The sequence below is a fragment of the Mustela erminea genome, chromosome X, assembly GCF_009829155.1.
Source record: "Mustela erminea isolate mMusErm1 chromosome X, mMusErm1.Pri, whole genome shotgun sequence".
Classification (NCBI taxonomy): domain Eukaryota; kingdom Metazoa; phylum Chordata; class Mammalia; order Carnivora; family Mustelidae; genus Mustela; species Mustela erminea.
The window spans coordinates 117424487-117448928 of record NC_045635.1 but is presented as its reverse complement, the minus strand read 5'-3'; the positions used below and the strand labels follow the sequence as shown (position 1 = coordinate 117448928).

Sequence of the window (24442 nt, the reverse complement as noted above, 5' to 3'; positions counted from 1 at the left end):
TTTGTTTTGTTTTTTGTTTCTTTGTTGTTGTTTTTGTTGTGTTCTTGTTGTTTTGCTCTGCCAAGGTTTATATCTTCCTACACTGTAATGAAAATTCTTCTCTGGCGACCTAGAAAGTGCTATTTGGATGAGAATTTGTCTCTTCTAGGTAGATATTGGTAAAGGCATTTTTCACCATAATGTCCAGTGGTTCCTTTCCTAAACCATTTTTGGGCGTTACTGTTTGCTGCTGAGATAAAGCTGCCTCACCTGCGAGATCTCTAAAAAGTGATAAAAAAAAAAAAAATCCTTGAGCCCTAAGGGACTTCACAAAAACCTTCTGTTTAGGCCATATGAATATTTTGCTATACATTTTTGAAGCTTCAGGGTACAGTAATAGTGACTCTCTGGTATGGGGTGACTCAGTGTATCATAGTGAATACCTAGGTTGTATCTCTTCCTCTTAAACTATTTACCTGACTAAAACCCAAAGTTCAACTGAACTTTTGTAAAGTTTTTTTTTTTTTTTTTTAGTTCCAGTTCTTGTCATAGTCCATCAATTGTAGGCATGGGTTAGAAGAGAACTTTACAAGATGAGGAGAAAATGCTATGTGGCACAAGATGCTAGTCGTTTTATTTTTCATTTTTTTAACTTTTTGTGATACTAGTCTTTTTCAGTGATTTTTAAAATCCAAAGTTACAAAGGCGAATCACGTGTTTGGAGAAGAGTAACAAAAAAGATGTCAAACAGTGTGATAACAGAGGCCAGGACACCAGCGTGTTGCTTCCAAGTCTTAAGGAACAAACCAGCTTTCTAGTGCTTGCTTTGCCGCCTCCCTTGGAGGTACAGAAACTTGCAAGCCACAGTTGGCTGTCTTCCCGAATTCTGAGAAACTTTGCAAGGATCACAGGGGTTGGCACAAGTTGCTTGATAATCTGCGGCGTTTCCTCTGCGTTTTAGCTGCCTTTGTGTTAGCAAATTTTCACATGTCGGTATGCAGATGGTCCCATCTTTCCCTCCTGCCTCTGAGGTTTGTGATCTATATTTTATTCTGATCTCTTTTCAGCTAGGTTGGGCTTTGAGGTCTTGGGGACTTACTGCTTTCTATTTGCATATACATTTTTATCCATTTCCCCAGGGCTATGGTAAATGCTTAAAGGGTTATCAGTCAATCGTTCCTAACCTTATAAATTAGGTACCTCTCTGTTGAGATTTTTTTTTTTAAGTTTGTTAAGTGTTCGGAATGCAAGGTAGTATGTAGCCGTGGATACTGAAAGTGGAAAATTACTTCTCCAGGCTTAACCTGTATGGTGAGTTCATCTCGAGTTTGTGTGCATATTGTCAGGCTCTGGGTTAGAGAAATACTGTCGACAAGGAAAGCGGGGCTGCTGAGCCCCCGTCTGAACTTAGGGAATCTCCGGTTACTTTCTGTAAGTGGAACAATCTTTGAGTCATTAAGAAAATTCCTGTTAGAGTGTTGAATTACTAAATGCTTACAGCAGTTTTGATCTGTCGATTATTAGCCATCCTAAAGGCAGCTATATTTCATCTTCAGGGTCACATTTTTGTAACCCTGAGGCTCTTGGAGTAAAGGCGTGGTGGGGAGGGGTATCAGATTGAAAACATGTAGAATTGATTTTCCCCCGTGAAATTAACCTGCTCAGTGGATTTAGATAATCAAAGTCTAACTCTTGAGTTTCCAATCAAGGCATTGTTTTTACCTAAGTCTTAAGCATTGTGATTGCTGATTGAGGTTTTTGGTTTTGTGGGGTTTCGTATCCATTTCCTGTAGGAGATTCTGTTCTGTTAAATGTGCTGATAGCAGGAATGCCTAATTAGGGACAATCTTTGTGTCTAGGGATGTACTTTTGAGTATTCATTTGTCTTTTTTTTTAAGATTTTATTTATTTATTTGACAGAGATCACAAGTAGGCAGAGTCAGGCAGAGAGAGAGGAGGAAGCAGGCTCCCCGCTGAGCCAAGAGCCCGATGTGGGACTCGATCCCAGGATCCTGGGATCATGACCTGAGCCGAAGGCAGAGGCTTTAACCCACTGAGCCACCCAGGCGCCCCTTCATTTGTCTTTTGATGAGGTGGTTGAGATTTTTGGTTAATATGATCATAATCAAGCTTTAAAGGCAAGACAACACAAAGTGTCTTGTCCTGGACTTTCTTCACTACCCCTGGCAAAGGAGAGAGACACCTCAATCACTTAAGAAGGTGCCATAAAAGCAAAATCTGAAAAGTGCAATCTTAAGGTTCCTTTTAGAGTTATGCCTATCAATTAAAGATCAAGTTTATTCTCCTTGGCTTCTTGTAATGGAATGGGCTTGGAAACCTCCGCAATGTGACCACTGAGTACATTGTAGCAATTTTAACCAAGAGGCTTAATACACTGGAAACGTTCCTTGGCACTGTGGTGCTCCCAGCACCTCACCCCTCCCAACCTTGGGACAGAAATCCTGACTTTAAGGAGCATTTTAGTAGTTGCCTGAAATTTTGATGAAACGCTAGTTCTTTCTTTCAATTTTGAGTTCATTTGACCTTTTTAAGACTGATTATGCTGTTCAAAAATACTAGTGCTTCAGCAAAGAAAATAGCTTTAGGGCTGGGGTGCATAGAACAGTTTTAAATCATTGCCAGGTTTTCAGAATTTTAAATAATCGGTTTCTGTTCATTTCTGAGCAGATACTTAACATTTGCTTTAATAACTCACAAAGAACAATCTAATGACCAGTAAAAATAATACTTTGGGGTTCCTGGGTCGCTCAGTGGGTTGAGTTGACTCCTGACCTAGGCTTGAGTCTCCATCTCAGTGTCGTGAGTTCAGGCCCCAGGTGGGACCCCAAGATGGTTGCAGAGCCGACTTAAAAAAAAAAAATTTTAAGATTTTATTTATTTATTTGACAGAGATCACAAGTAGGCAGAGAGGCAGGCAGAGAGAGAGAAGGAAGCAGGCTCCCTGCTGAGCAGAGAGTCTGACATGAGGCTCATGTTGGGGGTCAATCCCAGGACCCTGGGGATCATGACCTGAGCCGAAGGCAGAGGCTTTAACCCACTGAGCCACCCAGGGGCCCCTAAAAATTTTTTAAATATAAAAATAAACAAGTAAAAACAATGCTCTAATTGCCAGGGTTGACATCAGTGATGATTTGCTGATAACCTGAGTAGCTTTGCATCACATCAGGGCCTGTAATTTTCATTATCTGTGATAGAAATAATTGTTAGCAGATTAACCACAAGCAAAATACGTATTGAAGGGGAATCTCATTTTATGAGCAGCTTAAAATGATTGGAGGGGGCACTGTTTGAGGGTTATTTGTATGTTTATGCTGTATAAAGCTAATTGTTTAAATTATTTTAATTACTTCAGAAATGGGGGATTATGGCTGGTATATTAAAAACTCGGAGGATCTTAGTTAAGAGCAGTCACTAATTCAAAGGAGAAGATTGGATAGCCGTTTTCACAGGCATGGGGAGCTTCCAGGGAAATTAAATATTAAATAAAAGAAAGACCAAGGCATTGTTGTTGTGTTTAAAGCCAGTGTGTGGCCAGAATTAAGAACCATTGATCTATAACTAAGTGATAAATTTTAAGTCTGCAAGCACCTGGAAAGGACGGGGACATGAGCCCCGTTTTAGATTCTGTGCTAGCCTTTATAGTGACCGTCTTCTGTTGAGGTCTCTATTTTCTCTCGGTTCTTACTGAGTAACTAGTCTGGAGGCAATCAGGAAAACAAATTATACTTTAAAAAGCTTTTTATGTGTTTTGACAAGCAAAAGCATGGGATTTTAAGATGGTACTAGTTGAATAACAGCGCCATTTCGCTGATTTTTATTAAGACACTATGTTTTGTTATAAATTACTTACCATTTTTCCCCTCTACAACAGTCAGTTTATACTGCGGAAGTATAAATCAAGGACACAAAAGGGTGGTTTCATTTTGAGGGAAAAAATGGAATTGGTTTCTCTTTTAACTTGTATATTGTAAGTATATATTTTTAAATATTTTCCATACTTTTTATTATAGTGTATGATGTGTCATTAAAATAGAATCCGTGCCAGCATATTTCAGTTTTTAAAAATGCCATTTCTAAGGACATTTGGATGGGAAGCAGTTCAACACAGGATCGACTCTTAATGAATTAAAATTCATTATGAGGTGGCAGGAATCATACACTCCCACTCTAGACTACATCGTGTGCCATCCAAAAGGGAAATTTTTTTTTATGATTCCTACTTGGAGTTTCTCTGCCTTGGCTAAGGCACCTACCTACATTATTCACAATGACAGGAACCTAAAACCACTGTCTTAACACTCAACATTGGCAGCAAGTGGAAAATTACAGTGAAATTTACACATGAGTTCAGCGCTGCCATTTTTATGCAAACTAAACAATGTTCTAAGTTAGAGCAAATTCCACCAGAAATTGCAGGTTCTTCAGATTTTAGGGTGAAGCAGGCATGGAAAGGTCCTCTGTTTCACCCCACTCCAGCCCGTCCCAGGCAGCTGCAGACCCCAAACTGCCTTGGGCTGAAGAGACTTTGCCCCTTTTTAAAAAATGCTCAGGAGTGGACATGATACAGCTCCTCTCAGGCCCCTTTTTCATCTAACAATAATCACTGCCAGAAGCTTCCTTCCCCACCCTCCCAAACCTGCACAGCAATTTCAATCCATTTTCTCCAACTTAATAGAGATAGAGAGGTCAACGTAGGCCTTATTTGAAGGTGATCAGAGACATAATATATGGCAAAAGCTCTTAGTCGAACTGTAAATGCCATTCACATGTAGAGAATTCATAAAAATATTATGTGCCTGAAAAATTGTGTTAAGCTTGTTCCTTCCTTTTGTTCTTTGGAATGCCACTACCTGACCGAGAAGTTGAAGACCATTCAGAATCGCGAAACTACCAGTTCATTTTTGTTATAAGCTAATCAGTGGCCACTGCTAACCCAGGAGAACGATCTGTGTTAGCTGTGCAGGAAACATCCCACTTCACTGACCCTCTCCCTGTTTTTCTTTTCTTCTTCCTCCTTTCAGTTTGTAGAATGATCTGAGAACTGGCATAAAAGGGAACACTTCCTTATTTACTCGGAAGCCACTTCTTTTTTTGTTAAGATTTTATTTATGTATTTGACAGAGAGAGATCACAAGTAGGGGAGGGGGGAAGCAGGCTCCTTGCTGAGCAGAGAGCCTGATGCAAGGCTCAATCCTAGGACCCTGGGATCATGACCTGAGCCAAAGGCAGAGGCTTTAACCCACTGAGCCACCCAGGCGCCCTCGATAGCCACTTCTTGTGTGAAGAACTAAACAACCATACAAATACTAAAGGTTGTAAATACATATGAATATGTATATGCAGAATTATCAAGTAATTTGACAGTTTCTGTAATTCAAGTCTGTACCTTATAAGGTTCAGGTCTGTTGTAGGGACTACAGTGAAGACCGTTACTTGCAACAGAAGGTGAGGGTAAGTGTGAAGCAGAATGAGCTATACTTCAAGGTGTATTTACTTTCTGTTTACATTTTGTAAAATGGAGATTATGGAAAATTTAGTGCTCTTATCAGTAAGCCATGTTGGACCTTGTATATTACAGTTGCAAACAAAGAAGTCCGTCCCGGAATCAAATGTGTATAGCTGCCATTTTCGTATTTTTTTAAGACTTTATTTATTAGAGGGAGAAAGAGACTGCATGCAGGAGCAGGCCAGAGGGGCAGACAGAGAGGAAGCAGCAGACTCCCCACTGAGCAGGGAGTGCAATGCAAGGTTCCATCTTACAACCCATTAGATCATGACCTGAGCCACCCACCTGCCCCCCATAGCTGCCATTCTGGTAAAGGTATTTGTTTATTGGAATGATAATCAGGAACTGTTCGAAAATTTACCATGGAATCTTAGCCTGTGAAGGACCTTAGACAGTCAGTTGTTCTAATAATGGCCTGTCTCTGGACAAGTGGGGAAACAGCTGTCTTCTTCATGAATTTATCCCAATTACTTTTTGTCTGATTCCCTACAGAGTTTGAAAGCGGTACCCCACTAAATAAGTATTTAATAAGCTTTAATGAAAATAATGGGTCAAGAGGTCTTATCTACATTTTTGGTTGGATTTTACCTTTTTATTTTTATTTTTTAAAGATTTTATTTATTTATTTGGCAGACAGAGATCACAAGTAGGCAGAGAGGCAGGCAGAGAGGTGTAGGGGAAGCAGGCTCCCTGCAGAGCAGAGAGCCCAATGCGGGGCTCGGTCCCAGGTTCCCGGGATCATGACCTGAGCAGAAGGCAGAGGCTTTGAGCCACTCAGGCGCCCCGGTTTTTACCTTTTTATTTATTTATTTATTTATTTATTTAATTTTTTTTTTTTTTTTTTTTTAAAGATTTTATTTATTTGTCATAGAAAGAGAAGCGAGAGCAAGCACAGGCAGACAGAGTGGAAGGCAGAGTCAGAGGGAGAAGCAGGCTCCCTGCGGAGCAAGGAGCCCGATGTGGGACTCGATCCCAGGACGCTGGGATCATGACCTGAGCCGAAGGCAGCTGCTTAACCAACTGAGCCACCCAGGCGTCCCTATTTATTTAATTTTTTAAAAGAGTTTATTTATTTATTTGACAGAGAGAGATGACAGGCAGGCAGAGAGGCAGGCAGAGAGAGAGGAGGAAACAGGCTCCCTGCTAAGCAGAGAGCCTGATGCAGGGCTCTATCCCAGGACCCTGGGACCATGACCGGAGCCGAAGACAGCGGCCCAACCCACTGAGCCACCCAGGCGCCCTCGGTTTTTACCTTTTTAAACTAAAAAATCATTTTCCCTAGAATATCGATATAAGGTACAAAAATTCAGATTGAAATACATCCAAACAGACATTTGGAGAACTTTGCAATCTAAGTAGTCTTTTTTTTTTTTTTTAAGATTTTGTTTATTTATTTGACAGAGATCACAAGTAGGCAGAGAGGAAGGGAAGCAGGCTCTCTGCTCAGCAGGGAGCCTGATGCGGGGGCTCGATCCCAGGACCCTGGGATCAGGACCTGAGCTGAAGGCAGAAGCTTTAACCCACTGAGCCACCCAGGCACCCAGCAATCTCTAAGTAGTCTTGCTAAAAAATGATTACTTTAGGGTCAGGATTATTACATCTTTAGCTTTTAAATAGATCATCGAAAGGAAGGAAAATCCCTGAGCCTACGTACTTTAAAACTTTCTGGGCTAGGGAATTATCTTGTTAAAAAAATAATGGAAATATGTATGTAGATATTGGTTCCTATCTTTTTTTGACTTTAATGTATGGTTGTCTCAAACATGATAAATATAGTAATACCAAAGGAAACCATTCCAGGGGCTCCTGGGTGGCTCAGTCGGTTAAGCGTCTGAGGCATCAGGTCCCATCTCCGGCTCCCTGCTCAGTGGGCAGTCTGCGTCTCCCTCTCCCTCTGCCCTCCCACCCCTGCATTCATGCTCGCTCTCAATCTTTCCTATAAAGTCCTTTTTAAAAAAGTGTATTATCCTGATTTAAGGTAAGAAGACAGAGTAGAGGCATGGCAGCTCCGCTGGAGAGCAATGGGTCTCAGGAGTGATGGCTGCTGGCGACGATGGGGCAGGAGAGCTGGCCCAGATCCTGATCGCGCAACTTCCCGCAGCTAAAGCAGCTCTCTGTCCCCCGGAGCGGAACCGGTTCACTCAACTCAGGGTTTCAGAATGGTTCGGTTATCGCCTTTTGGTAGTGTACTTGCACTGCGTAGCTCCCTTGCAATTCGTCCATTCCTCTCAAAGAAAAAACAACAGAACAATAGCTTGATTAATTTTTTTTTAAAGCTTTAGTCACTTATTTGAGAGAGAGAAAGTGTGGGGTGGTTGGGACAGAGGGAGAGAGAAACATAAGCAGACTTGGGGCTGAGGCTGAGTGGGAGCCCTTGGCAGGGCTCTATCTCCTGACCCTGAGTTCATGACCTGAGCTGAAACCGAGAGTCTGACACTTAAGGGGCAGTGCCACCCAGGCCCCCCAAACTTGATGAATCTTAAAATACAAAAGGAAAATCCCAAAGTAGTAAATGAAGTAAACATCGAAGATCTGTGTGTTACTAAAGCAGCTTATTGTCAGTGTTGGTGTTCTAGGACTTTCCTGAATGTGATGGTTCGCATAATAAACACCGGGAATTGATAGGAAATGATGTGGGTCCACTAATACTGAAGAAGAAAGAGGTATAATAGTAGTGCATTAGAACTGAATTGAGTTGTGTGCTGTAAAATCTTATAACAACTATTTTTGTTCGTGGTATTTAGAAGATCTTTCAAATGGTGGGCTTAATTATTGCTGCTGTTGAGTAATTATTTCTGCTAATTTGTTTTCTTGCTACACTGCTGTTTATGTTTGATACTTTGTATATTCAGTCATTTATATAGAATTTAAATTGTATGATCCTTTCATTCTTACTTCAAAGACTTAATGTATTTTCTGAAATAAACATTCTTCATTGTAATTAACTGAGAAAAACATCTGAGTTTTTGGCACTGGGTCCAAAGCTATTCCTTTGAATATCAAGATTTTCAGTAGACTCTAGACTTAAGATATTTCTCCCTACACTATTAGATATATTATTTTTCAGACCTCTTCTGTTTTGATGATTTCATGTGATTTTCCTCTTTGACCTTCCACACTCCGTTCTTTTCAGATCAGTAAGAAAAATATTGCTCTCAAGAATTACCTGAGTTTGCAAAGAGATAAATGCTTCGCTTTATAAAGATTGTGTCTGATAAGTGTGAATATCCCAGTTTCAGAAAAGGCATGCACTGGATATGCAAAGTTCCAAAAGGGAACCATTATAAAAGATTTGTTTTACTTCATAAGAGACTTGTGTCTTGTATTTGTATAGGTATCTGTATCTTGCATTCTGACTCAGTGTTGGGGTAGGATAGGGTGGCAAGAGTACTTACACTGAACTTAAGAGCTGCTGCATTTGAAGGTCAATTAGAAATAAACTAAAGAATATCTGAATTCATATTAAAATGATAAATAGCTCAGTGTTCAAAATTGTATACATTTTTCTTTTTATAACACTGTAAGCCAATAAAACATAAAATGCAAAAAATTTGCAAAATAAACTTATTGGAGAATCTTTAAAAACAAAAAACAAGGTAAAGCTTCAGTGAAGTAAAAAAGTAAGGTAAAATGGAGCTCAACCTTGGAACTTCTAGATTCTAGAACTTCTAGAACCTTCTTTTAAAATGTAGACGTGGGGGGAGGCACCTGGGTGGCTCAGTTGGTTAAGCAACTGACTCTTGGTTTTGGGTGTGGTCATTATCTCAGGGTTGTGAGATCGAGTCCCGCTTCAGGCTTTACATTGGCCGTGGAACCTGCTTGGGAATTCTCTCTCTCTTCTTTTTCCTCTGCCCTGAGCCCCGTCTCCCTCTCTTAAAAAAGAAAAAAAAAAGAAAAAAAGAAAGAAAAATTGAATTAAAATTAAAAATGTAAAATGGACATCAGAGATACATTGTGTTAAATGGGACTTTTTGACAGTAGGCTCTGAGAAATCACAAAGGATATCTTTCCTGTAAAACCAAAGAATTACAACTTCTTTGTAGAAATAGTTGATCATTGTTAGAGACAGCCATTCTATTATTTTTTAAGATTTTATTTATTTATTTGACAGCATGAGTGAGAGAGAGAGCAAGCACAAGCAGGGGGAATGGCACACAGGGGAGAAGCAGGCTCCTTGGCAGGCAGGGAAGAAGCAGGCTTCTTTCTGAGCAGAGAGCCTGATGCGGGTCAATCCCAGGACCCTGAGATCATGACCTGAGCTGAAGGCAGACGCTTAACCCACTGAGCCACCCAGGTGGCCCGAGACAGCCATTCTCTATCTCTATACTTAAAAGTAATTGTTTTCTATGTAGAAGTAATTTGCATTCTGCTTTGTGTTCTCTGGTAAGGAACTGACAAAATGGCCTTCAGTGGTGGTTGTATGATATATAAAATATTCCCAATCTGACCTTTTGAGTGTGTTGCTGTGATGGTGACAGTTGAGATTTTGTGGAAGAAAGAAGAATGGCAATAAAAATACTGTTCTTCTAGGATTTCTTTTAATTTACACATTTTAAGATAGTAGGGTTGGCCTCAGCACGTTGTCTCAAGCAGCCCTCTCACTAATCTTCACTAAGTCAGCAGCTAAGAGCCCAGTGGAGTTTGAATAGCCTAACAGGGTTTTCTCTCCTCGCTGGTGCTCTCTCTGTCTCGGGGATTGTCAGATGTGCTTCCGCAAAGACTCTGAACTCAGCAGAAGCATGGACAAATGTGATAAGAAACTGACTTTTCCCCCCTTTCTCTTGGTCAGTGTGCTGGAGAAGAGAAAAGAGTTGGTACGCGCACAGTGTTTGTTGGCAATCATCCAGTTTCAGAAACAGAAGCTTACATTGCACAAAGATTTTGTGATAATAGAATAGTCTCATCCAAGGTAAGTTTTTTTTTTTTACTTCAGTAGATACATGTAGTGATTCATACAGTGAACCAGATAATGCACTTATCTGGTGTATTGTATACGCATATGCTTGGGTGTGCGCACCTGTACCGTATTCCCACTGTGGTCATCATCCCGCCAAAGGGCTGTTTTTCTTAAAGAGTATCACTCTGTCTTGTTACAGCTGAAATATTATTGACTTGCTTTCCCTTATTATTCGTAGTGCCTGTTGATGATACCTACTACATTAAGCCTTAAAGTATGCTAAAACTTTGAATTATCTACTTGCCCAAAGCTTCCTGAATTTCTCTTAAGGGGATGGAGTAAGTTCTAAATGATATGTATTCTTTTGGAGGGTGCTGTGGTAGAATGACATTTACCTCTTCTGTTCCATTGGGGAGCTCCTCGAGTACACTCTTGCCTGACCATTTACTAGCTGTGTGACCTTGGCCAAATTAATCTACAAGTGTGAATGTCCTTTCCCGAGTGTGAATGTCCTCATCAGTGAAACGAAGCTGATGTTGCATACCTAAAAGCACTCTCTGTCGTTCCTAGTACCCAGTCGCCCTCATTCTACTACTATTAACTCGCTCATCTTTACCTTTGGCTGACCAGGTTAGGTACTGGGTGCTAGATGGCAGATAATCAATAGACTGACGGATCTTGATAGATTGTCCTTACTTCTTCAGGTAGCCAGGCAAGGCAGTTGTAAGATGTTAGTGACAGTTGGATCACTGCAAGCTTGCGAACGCCTAGGACCTGAAAGAACATTATGCCCTTCCTTTAAAAATGTAACATTTGGTTTTTAAACACACATGTGATTTCTCGAGGTAGTGATGTAGTACAGATTATACATAAGTAGGAGATTAACATGTGAAATACAGACAGAATGAGTAAAAACTGTTCCCTAATGAGCATGTGTCTATGGGCCTATAGAACACTCTGAGTGTCTTTGGATAAAATGTCTGTTTCCTGTTCATCTTGAACCTTATGGCAGAAAATCTATCCTCAGCCAGAAGTTTTCATACCTGTGCTCAGGATGGGGACTATTCCTTTGATTGAAAATTATTAATTCCCCCTGTAAGATCCAGGATAGCAGTAGTAGTCCTTTGACTCAGAATCATAGACTTACAGAACTGAAAGAGCCTACGAGATTATCTGTTCAACCTGTTGACTGTACAGAGAAATTTAAGTTAGTGCTGTGGTCACCAAGCAGAGTAAGCTATAAAGCCAGGAGCAGAACTGCTTTGTGAGGTCTGATGGCTCTGCATAAAAAGCCCCTTTCATGTCTCTGTACCATTGGGGCTCCTTTCTCTGTTTTCTCTCGTGTTTTGCATCAAAGAAAATCTAAAATACTTTCCAGGGAATTACTGTTTTCCATAGTGTGTTATGTGGAACATGCTAATGTCACTGTCGTTGAACTAATCATAACCATTTTGTTGTAATATATTTCACGATTTCACATTGTAAAAGAACTAGAAGACTATTTAATTGTCAAATCTTTTATATTTAATATAATATTTCTCATATTTTATCTAGCTTCAGTTTTACTGGTAGACAGAACAGTACATTTGGATTTTTTTTAAATAGTCAAGAGCTTCATAAGGCAAATAAAGATTGTTTCTGAACAGATTTGCATATCTACCTCTGTATCAGTATGTATCTTTTAGAAATCGGAGCAAAGAAGCGAACATTTCTGCATTGAAAGACGAGCATCTCTCTTTTCTCTGTAAATATTATATGTTGACAGTTTTTCTAGTTTGCCATGCTTTTTCCTAAAAGCTCTAAAGCAGAAAAAGAGGAATTGACAGTGAACTACAGAAAAAGAACGAAATCTTAATACAGTGAATAATTAGGAGAGGATAGTGTACATATAGTGTAGTGGTAAAGAGCTTCATCCTTGTAGCAGAAGACCTGGGTCTGAATTTAAAGTAAGGCATTGAACCTTTCTGTGTCTCAGTTTCCTTATCTGTAAAACGGAGACACTAACAGTACTTACCTCAGAGGATTGTGTGAGTACAAAATAAAGTAATCCACAGTTCAAACGCTGTGCTTGGCCTACAGTAATGACTCAGTAAATGGTAGGTGGTCTTGTTAAATTACATTTCTGTGATTGGTAGTACTGCGATCCTGAGCAGTACTGGTGATTCGCTCAGTCTCATGTGTTTCAGTTGTGTGGCTTGATCTCTCTTTAAAAGAGGCCTTTGGATCCATTCTGGAGAGAACAATATTTTCATAATTTGAACTTTTCCTTCCTCACATTGTCTTTTGACCAGAATATGTTACTGAAGAAATGTACAATTTATAGCATATGTTATCTGCCTTCCGGCTTTGTAGCAAGTGTTGACTTCCTTTTTTAACTCTTTGATGATAAAAATACCTTTCTGTTAATGGGTGCTTTTTATTTACTGATAGCACCAGTAATGCCTGGTAAAGACTGGGAATAAGTATTATTAATGCAGGGAACACTGAAGATAAACACTTTGATCTAAATTATACTTACTGATAAAATTGGTCTTCTTTTCTTCTAGCAGAACACAATACTTTTCCATAGAAAAACTTGTTCTCTGCGGCCTTCCTACTTTAATAAAATCAGCAGGAACCTTTGGGAATCACCAGAATTTTGTAGCTGGTACAAAATTTGGAAATCTCCTTCGGTAGCAAAAGGAACACCGATTGCTTGCTGCTAGGATCTTTAATTTCCATCATATTTCCCCATTACACATTTTTTTTCTTTAAAAATTGTGAGCCTTAATCTTGAAGGTGCTTCAGTGGGTTAAGAATCTGTGAGCACCACCTAACTCTTTGAAGGTATGCCCGAGGTTAAATTTAGAACTCCTATGTGAAAGACTGTCTTGAATTTAAAGCTTCAAGCCTAAAATTACACTAGCAATCTCCCTCATTTCTAAAACTCATATTTTCAGTAGAATTTATTGGACATTTCTTTGAATCTTTTCAGACTCCCCGGACGGTGCCTTTTTAGCTAGTTACTAAATCCTAGTGTCCTGGTAACTCCCTTTACTCTTTTGAATTTATGGGAGAAAGAGTGGTACTTCAAAAAAAAAGAAAGTTCCGCTTCACCTTGGTAATGGGCAGTGGAATAAATGGCCAAAACTTAAGATCAAGATTTCTTGTGCCTTCTTTGTACCAAACATTGTTCTAGGCAGCTGTGGTAAGGGGCTTATGGTGTGTTCCCTGACCCCGTGATAGCTCATGGCCTGACACAGGAAAGAGGAGGGCATATAGCAACAGTTTCCTATAACGGTAATACCCAGAGTTCCCCAAGGAAGCAGTTCATCTAATAAGTTAAAACAGTGGTAAACAAACAGTGGGGGCCTAGAAACAACAACAAAAATGTTCCCTTTTGATGTGCTAACACCCCACAGAGGACTCTAACAGTCCCTGATGTTTGTTTGTTTAATTAAAAACCCCTTAGTTAGGGAACAGAAGGTCAACAAGCCAGAAGCTCAGCTGTTAGCCTGTTGTGGGAGTTTTGCTTATTGTTTTAGAAAATTGATCTTAAGTCATTGGGACAGTTAAGTGCTGATCCTGGACTATATCAGCTTCAAAATGACTAGAGCAATGGTTTTGACCCCTTTTGTTTTTGGTCACAAGCTGCCTTGGGAACCTGATAAAAAAGCGTGGATTCTCTTCCCCCAAATGATGCAAATGCACACAGTTCTGTACTTAGTTTTTCATTGTTGCTTATTAAGTTTTGAAATTGCAGTAGAGTTAGCATACAGTGTCTTATGAGTTCCAGATGGCAGTATAGCGATTCAGCACTTCCAGACATCACCTGGTGCTCATCACGACAGGTGCATCCTTAATCGTCATCACCTGTTTCACCCAGCCCCACCCCCAACCCCCGCCCCTCAACCTTCAGTTTGTTCTCTGTCATTAACAGTCTGTTTCTTGGTTTGTCTCTCTCTCTCTCTCTCTTTCTCTTTCTTTCTTTTAACCATTGTATTGTTTCTTAAATCCCATATACGTGTGAAATCATATTTGTTTTTCTCTGACTTATTTTGCTTAGCATTATACTCTCTAGCACCATCTGTGTTGTAATTGGCAAGATTTCATCCTTTTTTATGGCTGAGTAGTTTTCCGTCGTGTATATACCCTGCCTCTTGTCTATTCATCTGTCAGTGGACACACTTGGGCTGCTTCCATGGTTTGGCTATTGTAAATAATGCTGCTAAAAACATAGGGGTGTACGTATCCCTTTGTATTAGTGTTTTGTATCTTGGAGATATATGCCCAGTAGTTTGAGGACTGGATCCTAGGGTAGCTCTATTGTTAACTTGTTGAGGCACCTCCATACTGTTTTCCACAGTGGCTGCACCAGTTTGCACTCCCACCAACAGTGCAAGAGGAACAGTTCCTTTCTCTGCATCCTCACCAATACCCATTGTTTCTTGTGTTTTCTGTTTTAACCATCGTGACAGGTGTGAGGTGCTATCTCACTGTAATTTTGTAGTTCATTTTGAATGACCTTCCTTGAGGCACTTCATGAATCCTGGGCGAAGAACCTTCTGGGTTGGCATGTTAGATTATAATGCAGCTCTTTTACTGAATATGTTTGCCTTCATTTATCTTCATTTTCTTGGGATTCCCTGAATCTTGAGCCCATAAGAGAGGTTAGTAGTAAATTCACATATATTGTTTCATGCTCTACAACTGTGGCATTTCAGTCACCTTACCTAATTTAATGGATATTTTCTCACCATATTTGTGGTGGAGATCATTTAAGTGTAAATTTAGATCTTTTAGGTTAAGAAACCTTTCTTTCTGGTTTCTGGTCTTCATTAAGATATCTAGAAAATTCACCTTCTCATGGGGATTTTTTTTTAAGTTTTTATTTATTTTTTTTAAATAATTTTTTATTTTATTTTATTTATTTGACAGAGAGAAACTAGGCAGAGAGGCAGACAGAGAGAGAGGAGGAAGCAGGCTCCCTGCGGAGCAGAGAGCCCAATGCGGGGCTCGATCCCAGGACCCTGGGATCACAACCTGAGCCGAAGGTAGAGGCTTTAACCCACTGAGCCACCCAGGCGCCCCAATTTTTATTTATTAATTTGACAGACAGAGATCACAAGTAGGCAGAGAGAGAGGAGGAAGCAGGCTCCTTGTGGCGCAGAGAACCCAATGCAGGGCTGGATCCCAGGACCCCGGGATCATGACCTGAACTGAAGGCAGAGGCTTTAACCCACAGAGCCACCCAGGCGCCCCTCTCATGGGGATTTTTAAATGATTTTGTCCTTGAGCTTAAGATATTAGTGAGAAAGTCTATGTGATTCAACAGTTGGCCCAAGAGTTTTCTTCTGCCCACGTACTACTTAGTATTGAACCTTTAACCTGTTACCAGTTACCAAAGCCCAGCGTGGTGTGTTGTTGATTAAAGTGAAAGCCCTCCATGACCCAGGGTTACGAGTACACCTCAGCTGTCTCGGAGGTACGGGGGGGGGGGGGGGCGGCATTGCTGATAGGGACAGAGTTATATCAGTGATGGCGATCAGACTCCAGTGGTTAGCTGAGCCGGAGGGATTAATTTGTTTGTTCATTCATCCAACTAATTTATTGAGTGTCTTTGTGTCTGCTAGGTGTTGGGGGAGAAGTAATAAGAAGACAAAAGAACAGCCTGTCTTTATGAAACGTATTGCCTATTGAGGGAGAAACTTTAATAAAAAGTGTTCACATCTATAGTTATTCACTGTAACAAGTATTATTAAGGAAGTATAGAGTGACCTGAGAACGCCTGACAATTTAGATCAGGTCAGGGAAAGCAGAAGTTGGGGACTAGATGACCCAGCTGTGATGCTGCAAATGAAAACTTCATTTCTTACATAGTGTACCTCTAAGTGTATGCTTATTTGTATGTGTGAGGTGTGGGTTTTAACATGTTTTCAAAGTATTTTGATAATCTGGCTCATATGAGTTGTTACTAGGGTTTTTCAAGTTTTCCTTCTAATAATATTTTTTTCCCCTTCCTCCCATATAGTATACACTTTGGAATTTCCTCCCAAAGAATCTGTTTGAACAGTTTAGAAGAATTGCAAATTTTTATTTTCTCATCATTTTCCTTGTGCAGGTAAGAGTTCCACAAACAACTATTCCCCTTTTAGAAACTTAATTACTCCAAACAAATTTTCAATCCATTTCTAACTTTAAAATGCTCTGTGTCTAAAAAAGGTGTTTCAGGACCTGTTTTAATAAAACTTTGTAAAGTATTAATATTACAGTTTAAGATTTATATGATTTTGCATATTTCCAAAAGTAGCATTTTTACTAAAAAACCTGTTGAGAATTTGTTACTTTCTTTAAAAACTTTCATAGACTTTGTATCTTTGTTCATCCTAGAAGGACATATATTGTGTATCATTGAATACAATGACATGTATTAAAGTTTAAAATAGTTCAAATAAATAGTTTTACTTCATTAAACATCAGATTCAGCTTAATTGAAAATTTATCACTTTTCTTCCTGATACCAGTTTTGCTCTTCCTCATTCATTTACTTTACGTGTGAAAGCCTGATAGATTTGATCTTCTCTATGTTTCTGCTAATGTTTTGTGTTTTAAATTTTAGACATCTTAATTGCCTCTTCCATCTTTAAGACTATGAGCTATTACAAGTTTTCTTTCACCAAAATTACCCCCAGAAAATTTTATTACAGTAGGATATTTTTCCCGCATTTCATTTTTTAAACAAAGCAGAAACATCATCCCAATGAAATTGCTCAAATGCCTTGTTAATGTTAAGTGCTTCTGTTTATCCACTTTGAGGCTTTGAGTAAATGGTACTGTAATTTAATTTAGCCCTGCTACTTAAAACCAATCTGGGTTGTGATATGGGAAGAAGCTAATTTCAGTCTCAAATGGTGGGGCATTTGAAAAGGAGCTACTCTAGATCCATGGTAAGATACCTTACAAACAGCATAAAATAAACCATACAAAATTATGCCCGGGAGAGTCATTCCATCGTGTGCAGCACGGTTCAGTTTGGTTCAGTGAATGTATACCAACCACCTACTGTGTGCCTTGGGGTTTTCCAGATAACAAAGATTCTAGCAGATGCAATGAAGATCAAGACATGGCTTTTCTGTCCTTAAGGAATGTATGTTACACTCATATGTCCATTTAATTTCTTTTTTTTTAAATTTTATTTATTTATTGGACACAGATCACAAGTAGGCAGAGAAGCAGGCAGAGAGAGGGAAGCAGGTTCCCCGCCGAGCAGAGAGCCCGATGTGGGGCTCGATCCCAGGTCCCCGAGATCATGACCTGAGCCGAAGGCAGAGGCTTAACCCAATGAGCTACCTAGGCGCCCCTATCCATTTAATTTCATGCAATACAAGTCATAAAAGTCTCATGAGCAACATGCTATGGGGGTACAGTGGGAGTTCATAGGTCTTTCTAGCCAAGAGGAGCTTAAGAAGACTTCAAAGATTAGATGATACCTGAATTAAGCCTTGAAAGATTAGAGCAAGTTAACCTGGTGAAGAATGCCAGATGGATATCTCAGTCTGTGCATGAAGGCTCACAGCCACATAAAAGCATATATCTCTAACTCAGGCATGTGGCAGAGCCCGGCCTGGGTGGGGATAGAGACAAGAGTGAGTTGGCCGGGCAGAGTGAACCCATCTCTCGGTATTTGTTGTTTCAGTGAATGACAACAACATCGACCCAGTCATGTTCACCAGACACTTAGAAGAGTCATCTCTCATCACCCCTGACAAGAAATTCCTTGCCATTCGTACTTTTTAAAAAAATATATTTTAGGGACGCCTGGGTGGCTCAGTGGGTTAAAGCCTCTGCCTTCGGCTCAGGTCATGATCCCAAGGTCCTGGGATCGAGCCCCGCATCGGGCTCTCTGCTCAGCAGGGAGCCTGCTTCCTCCTCTCTCTCTGCCTGTCTCTCTGCCTCCTTGTGATCTCTGTCTGTCAAATAAATAAATAAAATCTTTAAAAAAAAATTTTTATTTATTAGAGAGAGCGAGAGACCACAAGCAGGCAGGGCAGCAGAGGGAGAAGGAGAAGCAGGCTCCCTGCCGAGCAGGGAGCCCGATGCAGGGCTCAATGCCAGGACCCTGGGGTCATGACCTGAGCCGAAGGCAGACACTTAAACGACTGAGCCACCCCGGCGCCCCATTCCTATGTGGGAGTCTGCTGCCATGGGCCACGAGCAAAGTGATGGCTTGGACAAGGGGGATAGCAGCGGACATGGAACGAACTTCCACAAATCCAGGAGGATGATCTTCTGGAAATGTAGTTCTGTTCGGGGGACTGCTCCTTGCCCGAGAGCTCTAGTTACTTCCGACTGTGGGATAAACAATGAACTCTAGCCTAGAGGCCCTGCTGGGCTTGCCTCTGTCCCCATCTCCAGCCCCATCTTCCACCACACTCTCTCCTGCCTCTGGCTTCCTTTATTTCTTTAGACATGCCCCCCCACCCCTCCTACCATAGAGGCATTGTCTGTGCTGTCCTCTGTGCCTGCCTGGAAGCCTGGCCTTCGTGCAGTTAACTCTGCTTTACTCTCTAGATTTCAGTGGTTCACTTGGTTGACGGTTTTCCTGTTTTCCTATAAGCTGCCAGCTCTACGAGGGCAGGGACGTTTCTCTCTCTTACTCAAAGCAGCATCTCTAGAGCCTGGCCGATGATAGCACAGGGCCTGAAAGAATGGTACTCGACGAAGAGATGGTAAATGACTGCTTCTGTTTCGTGGAGGGCATTAATCCAAACTGGAATGAAACCTAAGCCTGAATTAGAACTGTTTCTTTACATTAATTGCTCTGTGGATCGCTTTTGTTTTAATGAAAGTTAACATTGACCCTGCTACCAGGATACATCTTGTCTGTATTTCTGCCCGAAATGGTTGCATCATGAGCCCTATATATGAGTGAATGGCTTATGTTCCTTTTCCATTCAATTTAATTTCTTTACCTAGGTCACAGTGGACACACCGACTAGCCCGGTTACCAGTGGACTCCCACTCTTCTTTGTTATAACTGTTACAGCCATCAAGCAGGTAAATTTCTTTTGTACAATTATGCCTGCATTTCAGTCCCATCTGGTTTGAATTTCATTGCCAAATGTCCTTTTTCATATTTATGTAGAGTGGGCAGCATCCTTGATTCCTATGGAAAACATATTAAAATGACCATAAGGTACTTCTTTAAATTTCCTTTTTTTCCCCCTTAGTATTTGTGTTGTGGGTTTGTAAGCCTAAAAGAAAGAAGGTGGAAGGTACAGCTCAGGCAGGAGGTGAGAGGTGAAGTTTTAAAAAAATATTTTATTTATTTATTTGACACAGAGAGGGAGAGAGAGAGAGGGAGAGAGATCATAAGTAGGCAGAGAGGCAGGCAGAGAGAGAGAGAGAGAGAGAGAGAGGAGGAGGAAGCAGGCTCCGTGCTGAGCAGAGAGCCCGATGCGGGGCTCGATCTCAGGACCCTGAGACCATGACCTGAGCTGAAGGCAGAAGCTTTAACCCACTGAGCCACCCAGGTGCCCCGAGAGGTGAATTTTTAATGTATCTAAGTGTTTTTCAGTGTGTTCTGTCTTTCTGAAAAATTCCCAGTGTGGTAAATTTTTGTTGTTGTCGCCTAAAGCAGAGAACTCAAGAGTCCAAGTACTTGGTGTTTGTTTTCTTCCATGATGCAGCTGAAGTGGGTGGTGGGCAGAGGAGACTTACTCTCGCTTTTCGTCAACGCTGACAATTGCCATGGTTTCTGATGCTGATGACTTGGAAGTATTTTGACCCTTTTATATGATAGTACCTTTGAAAAATTCCACATGAAATTGAAAGTGGAAAAGGGAATCTGGAGGTAAAGGGTGGGTTAGCAACGTTTATCGTGTATTGGAACAGTCCGGAGGACCTGACTGATGGCAGATATACTTTTAGACAGTAACTTACCAAAGAGCTTTAAAAACTATCCTCAAGAACTTCAAAAATGAAGGTCTGTTTAATGGAATTTTGAACAAGGTTACCTTTCCTCTTGGGGTTATCTGGTCTTATATCTTGCCTGCCGGAAACTGCAAGAATACTTTATCAAGTGTTTGGTTGCTAAATAAAGATTTCTGGAATGTTCTTTCCCTTAGGCTGTTAGGATTATTTTCTTTAACATCATAGAATTGCTGGTTCCAAGAATAGCCTGTATGGCTTACAAAAGCTCTTACTGATTCATTTTACTCTCTGTACTAGTTCATTTTAGGGCCTCTCTTTCCTCACTGACATCACAGAAAGTGCCATAGGAAGTGATAGCCTAGCATTGTCATAAAGAGGGACAGAACAGGCATGAATATAGCATTGGAGAAAAAAGCAGAAGGCGATCAAGAGATTTTTTTCAAACAGTTCCATTTGAAAAGGTACAGACATCATTCTAAAGGAAAAAAGCAATGTGATGTAAAAAAGGAGAAGAGGTCATGCTCAAACAAATGAACATCCTCTTCCCTTAGTTCTTTTGGCTTAAATTTACTTCATACAGAAAACCAGACTAAAATGAGCCATTAGACCTTTCCCTGATTACTTTTAACTCTAAAAAATGAACACCAATTTATGGTTTCCTTTACTACCAGTGGAGAAGTTTAACTGTTGACTTCCAAAACTTGTCGTGGATTCTGTGTCAAAAATAACCCTAACTTGCCTTTTCAATTCTCTGTCCCTGGGAAGGAATTAGATTTCCTCAGCAATGATCACTCCCAACAGTCTACTACAGAAGAATAGATTTAAGTGATAAGAGCTAGAAAATAAAACCCAGGGAAAAAAATGGTCACATTAAAAGGTAGATAAATTAACATTAACTTGAATTTCAAGAGTAGAATTAGAAGAGTAAATCATAGCCTTTCACATTTGAAGAATATTAAGGTTCTGATGCCCGTGTTTTCATTGATACTTCTCTGGAGAATGGAGAAACCTTTCAGCAGTAAAGCTATTTGCCTAAGGGGTATTTTGAAAGCATATCTTAGTTTTTGCTGTAAAAATGAACAATGTTGTCTCTTTAGCACTGTGAGTTGAGATTAATACTATCAGTCTAAATATCTGCTGGTGATTCATAGGGGGCTATAGAAATTTATTAACTGCACTGCATTATGTGAGCTTGACTGTAGTTATTTTTATTCTAGGGATATGAGGATTGGCTAAGACACAGAGCTGACAATGAAGTCAACAAGAGCACTGTTTACATTATTGAGAATGCAAAACGAGTGAGAAAAGAGAGTGAAAAAATCAAGGTATTTTTGTAGTTCGATTTTTTAAATTGTGATAAAACACAGCATTTTAGAATATACAATTGAGTATATTCGTGTTGTTATGCAACCGTCAACACTTTTGAGTTCCAGAACATTTTCATAACCCCCTTGGGCATTAAGTCGTCATGCCACATCCCTCCCTCCCCCAGGCCCTGGCAACCGCTAATCCTCTTTCTGTCTCTATGGATTTACCTATTCTAGATTATTTCATATAAATGGAATCCAACACTGTGTGGCCTTTTGTGTCTGCCTTCTCTCACTTACTGCAATGTTCTCAAGGTCTCTTCTTACTGTGGCATATATTAGTAAATCCTGCTTTTTATGGCTAAATATCCCTTCGTACGGTTACACCACCTTTGCTTTATCCATTCATCAGTTGATGGACATTTGGGGGGTTTTCTACCTGTTGGCTTTTAGGAACATTGCTGATATGAATATTCACGGTCAAGTTTTTGTTTGATCACCTATTTTCAGATCTTTGCAGTATATACTTAGTAGAATCACTACATGATATGGTAGTTCTGTGTTCAACTTTTTCATGAACCACCAAGTTGTTTTCCACAGCAGCTGTGCCATTTTACATTCCACCAGCAATGTAAAAGAATGCCAAGATAGTATCATCTTTTACTACCAGCCAAGTTCCTTTTTATTTATTTTATTTTTTAAAGATTTTATTTATTTGACAGAGATCACAAGGAGGCAGAGAGGGAAGCAGGAGGGGTGGGGGAAGCAGGCTCCACGCGGAGCAGAGAGCCCGGTGCAGGGCTCGATCCCAGAATCCTGGGATCATGACCTGAGCCCAAGGAAGAGGCATTAATCCACTAAGCCGCCCAGGTGCCCCCAAGTTCTTTTTGAATCCAAATTAATCATTGTTGATTATTACCTAGTAAGATCCCTGTCAATAAGATTTTAGACCTCTCCACATCAAATAATCTTTTTTGTTCCCAACAGATAATATTTTAATTAATAATATACTTTACTTTTTCAGAGTTGTTTTGGGTTCACAGCAAAATTGAGGAAAGTACAGATTTCACATATACCCCCCTTTTCCCATGTATGTACAACTTCCCTCAGTGTTCCATAGCGGTATTTTTGTTGCAATCCGTGAACCTACACTGGGACATCATTATTACCCAATGTCCGTAAGTTTTCATTAGGGTTCAGTCTTGTTCCAAATTCAGTGGCGTTAGACAAATGTCTAATGACAAGGATTCACTAGTATCAGGTAGAATCGCTTCACTGCTCTAAACATCCTTTATATATGCTTTGTCTCGTCATCCCTTCGTCCTGGCAACCCCAGGTCACCACTAATCTTTTTACTCGATAGTTTTGCTTTTCCGTAATATTATACTGTTAGAATCATGTATGGTATGATAGTATGTAGCCTTTTCAGATTGGCTTTTTTTTTTAGATTCATTCATTCATTCATTCATTTATGGGGGGGGGAGAGAGAAGATAAGAGAGGAGTGGGTCAGAGGGAGAAGCAGACTCCCCACTGAGGAGGGAGCCCGATGTTGGGCTTGATCGATCATGACCAGAGCCGAAGGCAGTTGCCCAACCAGCTGAGCCATCCAGGTGCCCCAGATTGGCTTCTTCAACTTAACAATATGCATTTAAGTTTATTATGCCATGCCTTTTCATGTCTCAATGTCTCATTTCTTGTTGGTGCTTAATAATCCATTGTCTAGGTGGACCAGTTTATATATCCGTTCCCTTTTTTTTTTTAGATTTTATTTATTTATTTGACAGAGATCAGAAGTCAGCAGAGAGGCAGGCCGAGAGAGAGGAGGAAGCAGGCTCCCCGCTGAGCAGAGAGCCTCATTTGGGGCTCGATCCCAGGACCCTGGGACCATGACCTGAGCCAAAGGCAGAGGCTTTAACCCACTGAGCCACCCAGGTGCCCCCGTTTACTTTTTTTAAAAAATATTTTTTTTATTTATTTGACAGAGATGACAAGTAGGCAGAGAGGCAGGCAGAGAGAGAGAGGAGGAAGCAGGCTCCCTGCTGAGCAGAGAGCCCGATGCGGGGCTCGATCCCAGGACCCTGAGATCACGACCCAAGCAGAAGGCAGAGGCTTCAAACCCACTGAGCCATGCTGGTGCCCCTCCATTCACTTTCTGAGAGACATCTTGGTTGCTTCCAGGTTGTGGCAATCATGGACAAGGCTGCTATAAACATGTATATGTGAATTCTTTTTTTTTTTTTTTAAGTATGTTTTTAAAATTTTATTTATTTATTTGACAGAGAGATCACAAATAGGCATAGAGGCAGGCAGAGAGGCGGAAGGAAGCAGGTTCCCTGCTGAGCGGAGAGCCCGATGCGGGGCTCAATCCCAGGACCTTGAGATCATGACCTGAGCCGAAGGCAGAGGCTTAACCCACTGAGCCACCCAGGTGCCCCATATTCGAGTTCTTGCATGAACATAAGATTTTAATTTATTTGGGTAAATATCAAGGAGTGTGCTTATTAGATTGTTTGGTAAAAGCGTGTTTAATTTTGTAAGAAGCTGCCAAGCTATCTCCAAAGAGGCTTTTCATTTTGCATTCCCATTGGCACCCAATGGGAGTTCCCGGTTCTCCACATCCTGGCCAACATTTGTTGTCAGTGTTTTGGGTTTTGGCAATTCTAATATGTTTGTAGTGGTATCCCATTTTTGTTTTAATTTGCATTTCCCGAATGACATAACGGTGTTCATCATCTCGTCATATGCGTCCTTGATATCTGAATATCTTCTTTCATGAGGCTGTCTAGTCAAGTCTGTACCCATTGTTGAATCACAGTGCT

At 40.5% G+C, this 24442-nt stretch overlaps 1 protein-coding gene across 9 annotated transcripts in view; it reads left to right on the top strand.

The window, feature by feature from the left end:
* Positions 1-24442, top strand: part of ATP11C (ATPase phospholipid transporting 11C) — a 180653-nt gene that overhangs the window by 75016 nt on the left and 81195 nt on the right. For 6 of the 9 annotated variants that reach the window (XM_032329561.1, XM_032329563.1, XM_032329567.1 and 3 more), the window contains exons 1-5: positions 915-1010; positions 10296-10415; positions 16414-16503; positions 19359-19439; positions 21533-21640. In XM_032329561.1, the coding sequence (XP_032185452.1) occupies positions 975-1010; positions 10296-10415; positions 16414-16503; positions 19359-19439; positions 21533-21640 (435 nt within the window). In that variant the 5' untranslated portion in view covers positions 915-974. Of the gene's footprint in view, positions 1-914; positions 1011-10295; positions 10416-16413; positions 16504-19358; positions 19440-21532; positions 21641-24442 lie in introns of those variants that run through there. The other 3 variants (XM_032329562.1, XM_032329565.1, XM_032329566.1) reach the window with 2 other exon arrangements.